This window comes from Rattus norvegicus, chromosome 2 (genome assembly GCF_036323735.1).
Source record: "Rattus norvegicus strain BN/NHsdMcwi chromosome 2, GRCr8, whole genome shotgun sequence".
In the NCBI taxonomy this organism is placed as follows: Eukaryota; Metazoa; Chordata; class Mammalia; order Rodentia; family Muridae; genus Rattus; species Rattus norvegicus.
The window spans coordinates 102624433-102635125 of NC_086020.1; the positions used below are offsets into that span (position 1 = coordinate 102624433).

Below are 10693 nucleotides of genomic sequence, written 5' to 3' on the forward strand. Positions count from 1 at the left end.
GTCTTTCATGTTCCTATATTGATGTGTGTGATAGTTTGAATGAGTTTAGCCACTATAGATTCATGTGTTTGAAAGCTTGGCCAAAGAAAATGGCATTATTAGGATTTATACCCTTGTTAAGATGAAGTGCGTCACTTTGGAATTGGGGCTTTGAGTTCTTAAATGCTTACTGTATGCCCAATATAAAACATATGCTCTCTCTGGATACTGCCTGTGCATCAAGATGTAGAACTCTTGGCTCCTCCAGCATCATATCTGCCTGTATACTTCCATACTTCCCACTATGATGATAATGGAATAGACCACTGAAATTGTAAGCTAGGCCCAATTAAACGATTTCCTTTTAAGAGTTGCCTCAATCATGGTATTTCTTCATAGTAATAAAAGCCCTAACTAGAACAGAAGTTGGAACAGGGACTGGGGTATTGCTGCCATAGGCCTGACCAGGATTTGTTTAAAGGAATGTAGATTTGAGGAATTTAGATTAGGAAAGCAGTGGAATGTTTTTGTTTTTGTTTTTTTAAATCACTTTTATTAACTCTGACCTCATTGGAACTTCAGGTGAACATACCATTACATAGAAATAGTAAAACTGGCTCCATTTGGAAAAATAAAATATCAAACCTGGATCCTCTAAGATTATCTGTTGAAAAAAAATCTTAGCTGGAAGTGCCACAGTTTAACCTCTGTCCCCTGGGGTTACCCCAGTACTTTGCAATATTGCTCCCCTAACCGCTTTTAACTCTTAAGTAACTTGTAGGTATCCTGGGACACACTGTGAAGCCATTATTCCTCAGAGCAAAGTCACAGTAGGAAAGAACATATTAACCTTTCATTGCTACAAGACAGGTCAAGCAGACAGGAAAGTAAGGCAGGGACCGTCTGTTTCTAAGCTTTCTGCCCCAAGGGTTCAAAGCATATACCAACCGCCACTTTCTGTGATGTTTAGGTCATCTTTATTCAACATCTCTCATCTCAGATACTTGTGATTAAGTCATTCTTTCTCGAAAGAATATAAAGAGTGCCTAGAAAAGCAGAAAAGGCTCATTGTGTTAGCAATGAGCTAGAACTGCTATAACAAAATACCAGAATGTGAGTGCATTATGCAACAGAAAGATATCTTCTTGTAGAGCCTGGAAGTCTGAAGGCGGACAAAGTTGATTTCTCCAGAGATTGCATTCTTCTCTGCCTCTGGCTGCAGAGGGCTATCTTCTCGCTACTTTTTGAACACATATCTGTGCCTCTGTACACATATCCCCTTTTGTGTAACTAGTCTGCTTTTTGAAAGTTAAGGATGAGAGTCAGAATGCCCAGTGGAATGTTTTAAGTGAGGCTTAACAGACCATAAATGACAATGGTGCTCAGGGTGATTTGAACTGTGTTTGTATGGCTCAAGAAGTTTTAGAGGAGAAGAACTTACTTTCGTAGGTTGACTAGAGAGTATTCTTGTGATATTTTGGTGAAGAACATGGCTACTTTTTGTTCTTATCCAGAAAGTCTGCCTGAGTCTAAAGTGAAGAAATTTAGATTAGTAAAGTTACACTTTCAGAAGGAAATCTCAAAACATCCTAACATAGACTCTGTCCTGTGGTTCACTCTTAGGAAGAGTGAGTTTTTTTGTTTGTTTGTTTGTTTTTTGTTTTGTTGTTGTTGTTTTGTTTTTGTTTGTTTTTTAAATACCCAGAAAGTGAAGAGTTTTTTGATCAAATGTAGTAAGTTGAGAAAAGAAGAATACAAAATGTGTAAATGTATGGATCAAGAGTTAAATGGGCACCAGGACGTGTAATAGAGATGAATCTTGTATTGAACAGATTAAGGAGATGAACAGATTACAAATATTAAGTGGAATTAACAAACTGTTGACACTGGGACAAGATCCCACCCAGCTAAGATTTCATCTTGTGAAAAGAATGTACCCCAATGGCCATTGCTGCTTGTTCTAAATTACAGTGCACTTGAAGTTGTAAGAGGGATAGTTATATCATGTTAGGCATTATTATAAAATAGTTATTATTTTCATTTGGACATAAGAAGAGATTATTGTGTGTCAAGTTCACAAGGAGTGGTTTGTGATGGCTATTCTTTGTTGTCAACTTGATTATATCTAGAATGAAATACGATCCAGAAATGAAGAGCACACCTGATCTGGATCTTGAGGCAGGGAGACAACAGGAGGCTGGAAGACACAGGTTTTTGATCCAAATCTTGAGGTTAAATGACACATGCTTTTTAATCCAAATCTTGAGGCCCAGTGTCCATGCTTATAAAGGACTGTCATGAAAGGAATTAAAGAAAAGCTTAGGTACAGATGTGGTGGTATATGCCTTTAATCCCAGCACTTAGGAGACAGAAGTATACAGATCCCTGAGTTCAACATCAGTCTGGTCTACAGAGAAAGTTATAGAACAGCCAAGATTAGGAAGTGGAGGAAACCGGGGAGAAAATAAAGATGGTGAAGATTTAACTGAAGAAGAGGGCTTCTAGTCTATGAACCAGACTCTGTTAGAGAGGATGCACAGAGCTTTGGCCTATCTGGAGTGGTCAGAGAGTTACAGCTTTCCAATGGGAAGCCAGAGGTAAGCTGCTGGGCCTCTTCTGCCCTAGAATCGGTTGTCAGGCAGCTGGCAAGAAGCAGTGGGCATCTAGGGGCCAAGGTTGAGACTATTGAATAGGAAGTGGCTGCAGTCAGGTTTGAACAACTGGCTGGTTGAGACAGGTCAAGGTCCTGAAAGCTTCAGGAGAGAAAACTATTTTCTGGAGTGCTACATCTCAGTTAAGATAGGCACTTTCAAACGATCTTTGGTGAAATATTTCATGCACATTACTCCTCTGGATAGGACCTTATAAACATTTGGGAGTGGGTTGGGATTTAGAGACAGACGCTTTCTACTGACTTGGTTTGAAATGTTAGGGATGCCTCATGTATATGTGGAAGGATTTCACGTGTTGTCCCTACATTATTGTTTGTCACACTCCTCTCAATGTTGTATCATAGTCATATGTTCCAGGACAGGAACTTGGTTGGGAATAGATTTAAATGGCTACTGCTCTCAATTATTGAGAATTGTCTGGATTCCTTGAATCTGCTTCACCTTAGCAGATTTTCTGTCTTGTGGCATGGTCCACTGCCCCACAGGGGGCATGTTCAGCAAGCAGCAGAACTTGGAAGCTTTAGTCATGTGGTTCTGGCTCTATAATCAAGAATGGAATTTCCCTCTGTGACTAAAGAAAGTTGCTGAGGTCATGATTGTGTCAGGAGTATCCCTGCTTTGAGGCCATTATGGGAGACAGTCAAAGTTAAAACATGCTGGCAGAAGAACATGATAATTATCATCACACAGGAGGTAATGGTTTTGAAGGCATGAAGGTGTCCTGGAGAGCATCTGAGGATTGATACTGTAAGAGGCCAAAAAAGGCCATTGGTGAAGGGGCAGTATCAGTTTAGTTAAAGGCCCAAGTTGAAGGGGTCATGCAATGTAATTGAGGCTTGGCACAATGGTCTGTGAGGGGCTACTGGTGAAAGTCTAGCCCAGTTGCAACAGAAAACACCATTGTCTTGGAGATGCCAGCAGCATGGGATTACCATCAAGAACAGCAGCTACAGAAGATGTTAATGTGAAACCTCAATTGCCTTGGAAACTCCAACAGGTTAAAGATGCCAGATGAAATACCCAGTAAAGAAAAATGGTAACAAAGAGTGGTAACAACACAAGAGAAAGAAGTATGCTGCATTCATCAAAGATGAAAGTAGCTAGAGCTCTGAACTAGCTCTGAACTGGGAGTTTGCCCAGCTGGTTTTCATTCTTGCTTTGGTGATTTTCCTACTGTGCTGTCTTCCCTGTGTTTTGAAATGCTAATGTGCCATGAAACTTTGTGATCTACATTTTGATTTTCTAAGGGATTAGTTAAAAGATTGTGTGAACCTCAGAAGGGACTGTGAACTTATAAACATGGTTGGGACTGTGATAGAGTATGGGATTTTTTAAATTTGACTAAGTATATTTTTGCATTATGTTATGGCTACAAGCCTAGGGGAACCAGGGAGTGAAATGTGGTAGTTTCAGTAGGTTTGCCCCGTGTAGATTCATGTATTTGAGTGCTTGGCCATAGGGGCTGGCACTATTGGGAAGTATAGCCTTATTGGAGGAAGTGTCTTCCTGTGGAGGTGAGGCTTTGAGATCTTAAATTCTAGATCTCTCCTGAGAGACACAAACAGAATACATAGGCGAATGCCAGCAGCAAATCACTGAACTGAGAACGGGACTCCCGTTGAAGGAATCAGAGAGAGGACTGAAAGAGCTTGAAGGGGCTTGAGACCCCACATGAACAACAATGCCAACCAACCAGAGCTCCCAGGGACTAAGCCACTACCCAAAGTCTATACATGGACGGACCCTGGGCTCCAAATGTATAAGTAGCAATAAATAGCCTAGAAAGGGCACTAGTGGAAGGAGAAGCTCTTGGTCCTGCCAAAGCTGGAACCCCAGTGAACAGGATTGTTGGGGGGAGGGCGGTAATGGGGGGAGGAAGGGGAAGTGGGTGGGGTTAGGGGGATGTTGGCCTGGAAACCAGGAAAAGGAATAACATTTTTAAATGTAAATAAGAAATACCCAATTTAATGAAGATGGAAAAGAAAGAAGAAAAAATTCTCAAACTAGGCCCAATTTAAAAACAATTCCAGTCTCCTGATGCTACCTGCAGATTAATATGTAGAACTCTCAGGTCCTTCAGCACTATGTCTTGCGTGCACACTGATATACTTACTCCCTGCTATAATGATAATGGAACAAGTTTCTAAAACTCTAAGCCTGCCACAATTAAATAGTTCTTATAAAAGCTACCTTAATCATCGTGCTTCTTCACAGCAATGGAAATCTAACTAAGGCAATGTGTCTATCATACTTTTCTTTGACTTTTTGCAGTGGAATTCCTGGTAAATGGTTTTCTTCTGAAAATGTCCAGAAGTCTTGGTTATTTTTGACTTTATTTCCAGCTGGACAATATGGGAGAGTCTAACTGTTGACTCTTGGCTATAACTAAATATCTTTAGGGCACTGTATTAAAGTTTAAAAGTTCTACTATCTTTGCAGCCCATGTAGGTATGGGTACATTCTAGCATGTGTGATGCAGACAGCAGTGTGTATGTGATATCACTGACGAGAGTCCAAAGCTCTTTGTACCTACAGATCACCAGGGACAACAGGAATGTTAAGTATACAGTGTTGTCTTTTCAAAAGAAAATAAGTATAACCTGCTTTTCCACATAGAAGGATGGGAATAGGAGGTGGCTAATAGTCTGGTGATCTGTGTTATCTGGGGGGGTAGGCTATATCAAGTTTCCATAACCAGGACTAGTAATAATAAAAATGACCTCAATATTCTCTATATGCCCAGATCCTTCCCTAGGCTCTTAAGCTAATACATAGAGCTTATGTCTAGAAACTGTCTTCTTGGAGGAAATGACATGTACTTCAAGTTGAGTTTCAATGTAATTAGCCTCCTTATTCACCAGTAATTTTATTATACCAGGAATCCCCCACCCCCAAACAAATGTCATGCTTAAACATGCTTATAGTAAATCACCTGGTCTCAGGTCCTCTAAAAGTCTGAACCAGCACCAACTAAGTCAGGCTGAACTGAATTTTCCTTCTTGCCTCTCAAGACTCACTTCCCTGATGACAGTTGTAGAGCTGGAAAAAACTCCCATATTCAACATGAAAAGTTGTTCTTAAAATGATAGGCTGGTCTCTGTTAAGTGATGTGGTGCTCTTAGACACTTTTAATATTGACTTACTAAAAGGTTAACTGCACCAGTAGTGGTCATAAAGTTTGAGGCACTTGTCTTCTGAATAGTATCAGACATTTAATTTGGATCAGTGGTTTTAGGCCACATGATACTCAAAGCAAGGGTCAAGCTTTGTCAGGGGAGGGAATGGATGAACATTGATAAGGACAGAGTATACGACCTGGCAGTTGAGACTGTGGTACCCTTATGGCAGCTACTGTGGGAATTCTTGCCCTGACAAGGACCTCAGTCAGCATCTCTAGCCATACACCCCGGACGTGGGGGTGGTTTGATGTTTGGATCTTTTTCTCTGGATGCTTCGGGTGGTACAATAAGCTATATCCAGAGTTAATATTATTTTTCTCCAAATATCCTTTGGCTATGTTTTCAGGAAGTCCCAAAACTATTTTAGGTTATTTATTTAAAAGACTGCTTGCCTGAGATGATTGTTAAACTTTCTGGTGGCTACTATATCCGGCATCTGTTCTGATAACATTGTTGGAACTGTATTTCACCCTCCTACACCGGAAGCATTAGTTTTCTCAACTATGGAAGAGAATGGCAAGAGACAGAGTACTTTTTTTTTCTCTTAAAGGATTCTGATAGTTAAAATGATTCCAGACGTTCTCCTGCCAACCTCCCATGCTCTCTCATGATCATTCTCAGTACGGCCATAAACCTATGAGCTATAGCCTATTGTTTTGGTTCCCTATACACCCACCCCTTCCAGGAGAAAGTGAGTGCATTATGTTCCTAGCCCCAATCCTAAATGTCTCCAAATAGTACATTTTAAAGTCCTGATTGAATACAGGACTGTTCTTTCAATTTTTCAAATATACATACAAATCAGTTTTCATTAGAGAAAATGCTAAGCTTTAAGAAACAAAAATATTTTAAAACAAAAGAAAAAGAACTTTTTGTTTCAATAATTCGAATTGCTTTTTTCCTCCTCAATTATATGGAGTTGGAATATACTCATATCCATTGGATCAAACGTCTTGTTAGGAGAGTTCACTCAGAGGTAGAATTCCAGGACCAACTTGTGTAGTTGTAAGCCTTCATATCGTCTCATAAGGATAAGAAAATACAAGGCCCCAAACAGGCTTACTTTAGAGGATTCTATCCTATATTACATGTACTGAAATACACTCACAAGTCAGTTTAACTAAAAACATTTATTTTTCTAAAGGGGTGTAAATATTTTACAATTTTACTTTCAATAGTTCCTTCAAGAAACTTAGTGAATTTTTTGATGTATAGTATTTATTATACTCTTTGAGAATTTCATATAAGCATTGTCTTAGGTTTCTATTGCTGGCATGAAGCCTGTGACCAAAAGCAACCTGGGGAGTAAATAATTTGTCCAACTCAGTGTTTAGTCCAGCATGAAGGGAATTCAAGGCAGGAACCTGAAAAAGGAACAGAAACAATGGACATAGGAGAATGGTATTTACTTGCTTTTTTTTTTTTTTTTTTTATTAACTTGAGTATTTCATATATACATTTCGAGTGTTATTCCCTTTCCCGGTTTCCGGACAAACATCCCCCTCCCCCCTCCCCTTCCTTATGGGTGTTCCCCTCCCAACCCTCCCCCCATTGCCGCCCTCCCCCCATAGACTAGTTCACTGGGGGTTCAGTCTTAGCAGGACCCAGGGCTTCCCCTTCCACTGGTGCTCTTACTAGGATATTCATTGCTACCTATGGGGTCAGAGTCCAGGGTCAGTCCATGTATAGTATTTAGGTAGTGGCTTAGTCCCTGGAAGGTCTGGTTGCTTGGCATTGTTGTACATATGGGGTCTCGAGCCCCTTCAAGCTCTTCCAGTTCTTTCTCTGATTCCTTCAATAGGGGATCTATTCTCAGTTCAGTGGTTTGCTGCTGGCATTCGCTTCTGTATTTGCTGTATTCTGGCTGTGTCTCTCAGGAGCGATCTACATCCGGCTCCTGTCGGTCTGCACTTCTTTGCTTCATCCATCTTGTCTAATTGGGTGGCTGTATATGTATGGGCCACATGTGGGGCAGGCTCTGAATGGGTGTTCCTTCAGTCTCTGTTTTAATCTTACTTGCTTTTAATGGCATGATAAGCCTACTCTCTTATTCAACCCAGACCCTCCCATCAATTATCAAGGAGGAAAATGGCCCCTGTCAGCTTGCTTATGGTCCAATCTAAAGAAGGTATTTTCTCAACTGAACTTCCCCTTCCCAGATCACCATAGCTTGTGTCAAGTTGACAAAACAAAATGAAATGAAAACAAACAACAACAAAACAGGGCATACATATGTTTTTGTCAAATTCATTTCTTATTTCCTCCCCTTAAACTCTGTCCCACTATTCCCTTCCAACTGCAACTGTTTCTGTTGTTGTTGCTTTTGTTCATTGCATTCACCCAGTACTACCAATATGTACCTGGAAATAGGTCCATCTATTGGAGTATAGGTAGCCTTCCAGGAACTGCATTCCTGAAGAAAACTTACTTAGTCTTTGCCAGCAGTTATCAGTTGCTAATAGCTGCTTGGCTACTGTTGGGTCTTTATGATCCCTTTGCCAATCTGAACTTGTCTGGCTTGATTGTTAAGTTCTCATGCATTCAGTCCCAACCACTGTGAGTTTATGTGTGTAACTTCTTGGGTGTATCCAGAAAGACTTTTGCTGTAGTCATCAATTACATATGGCACTTAAAATCTTGTTATTCCCTTTACCATAATGTACCTTGGATTTTGGGAGAAAGGGGTGTGAAAGGAATGTCTCATTTAAAGATTAACACTCTACAGTCTTATTTTCTGCAGGATGACCAGTTGTGGGCCTCTGCATTAATCACCATTTACAACAAAAAGAAGCTTTTCTAATGAAGTTTGTCGTGTGCTAATCTGCATGTTTAAAGAAAGGTTCTTAGAGAGATAATTTAGTACTGTATCAATCTAGCAGAATAATAACAGAATACTAGTTTTGTTCTAGATATTGCTATCTATTCAGACAATGATTTTTTTTTTGGCCCAATTAAGGGCACCAGGTATGAATTTTCTATTATGTAGTCAAACTTAAACAAGAAAGTTGCTGGTTACTAACATATTATTCATGTTACTCCAGTAGGCATATCTTTCCAGGATAGTCCACACAGGATTTATATTGTAGCACACAGAGTTCACAACTAGATATGACTGCGATTACCCCTTCCATAGCATGTTTAACACTTTTCAGAACTATGAAAACTAGCTAATAGGAGTGAGGTTTCTAAGCTGGTACCAGCTTAATTTCTCCATCATCTATGATTTAAGTATGTAGTGTCTTCTTGTTATCAAGTTCTGGAGGGTAACCAAGAACAATAGCAATAGCTTGTAATGTTTATGAGTCTATGAGATGAAACTGACCAACAGCTTGAAAAGTGGTAACATGTACCAGGCCAAAGGGCTTTTAATGTGATACCCTATGCTGTCTCGGAGTTGGACATTGTTCCCCCTTTATAAAGTAACTCCATCTAAAAATTTGTGTATTTGTATATGTAGTTATATTGGAAAGCTTCTCCAAAAGTAGATTTCTGTATAGCATTTTCAAAGATCTTCACCATATTCTTTCCCTTGCCCTGCCCTGCCCTGCCCTGCCCTGCCCTGCCCTGCCCTGCCCTGCCCTGCCCTGCCCTGCCCTGCCCTACCCTTTTATCCTCCAACCACCTGAACCCTTTTTTGCCTTTTTCTATCCTATCTTCACACAGTCTGGCTTCTATCTCCTCTCCCTTGAAAGCTACCTTATAGTAGTTGCTTGGCTTCGGTGGATTCTTAAAGTTAAGCACACTTATCCAAAGATTCAAAGCTTGCATCCACATATAAGAGAGTACATACAGCATTTACCATTCTGGGTATCAAATACCTCACTCAGAATGATAATTTACAGCTCAAATACTTCTTCTGTATTCCTTATAAGTATTCAATTATGTTTATGTCCCACATTTTCATTGTCCATCACCAGTCAAGGGACATTTGCATTCTTCCTATTTCCTGGCTATCGTGTATAGAGCAACATTGACCATGGCTGTGGAGTAGGATGCTGAGTCCTTTGGCCACATGCCAAAGAGTATCATAGTTGGATCATATGGTAGATTGATTTTTAATTTTATCATATTTGTCCACACTGATCTTCATATAAGTAAGTGGCTGAGCCAGTTTCCCACCACACCAATGATGAATAGGTTCCCCTTTCCCAACAACATAGGCAGTATTTTTTTGTCAGCTGTTTTCATGATCTTTACTATTCTGACTCATGTAAGATGAAATTTTAATGTTACTTTGGTTTTCATGTCCCTAATTGCTAACGATGACAAACTTTTTTAAAGGAAAACTTTCTTGTTTACTTCTCACCCTGTTTGTTCTGGCAGGCTTCTGATAATATCAGAATCACCTGGGTCAATGATAGCCAGTGTGTATACTCTGTAGTATTTTCCACACACTGTGCCCAATTCAATATTATTGCCACAGTAGTGATGGACACCAGTTTTAGTCAACATGGCATAGTATTCAATTTCAGATTTCCTCAAAGCTAGGCAGTTGTTAGCGAGGATAACCAACTTTGCTTTGCCTTGTCTGATCATCTTCAGAGTCTGTTTGTACCCCAGAATGTACTTTCCACTTTTCATAACAATCTGGAGCCTAGAGTTGATCGACTCCAGAGACTTTTTAGTATTCTTTGTGACCACCATCTTCTTGCCTTTGGTTCAGGACAACCCTCAACCAAGACCAGATGCCAAGATGGCTGGGGAGTGAGAAAGGAAGGAGCTCCCACAATGCAAAGCTCTTCTATAGCAGACCAATGATAAACTTTTAAAAAATATTTAACTCTCTTTATCAAATGTTTTGCGAGTCCTCTGTTCAGGTTCATAGCTCATTTTTTACTTCGGTGATTTGTGTTCTTGGATCAT

At 40.0% G+C, this 10693-nt stretch overlaps 1 protein-coding gene across 1 annotated transcript; it reads right to left on the bottom strand.

Annotated features, from left to right (window-relative positions):
- Window positions 1–10132: 10132 nt before the first annotated feature.
- Rpl30l3 (ribosomal protein L30-like 3) lies at window positions 10133–10474 on the bottom strand. Its single transcript, XM_002729029.1, has one exon. The coding sequence runs from the start codon at window positions 10472–10474 to the stop codon at window positions 10133–10135; it is 342 nt and encodes a 113-aa protein (XP_002729075.1).
- Window positions 10475–10693: the final 219 nt, after the last annotated feature.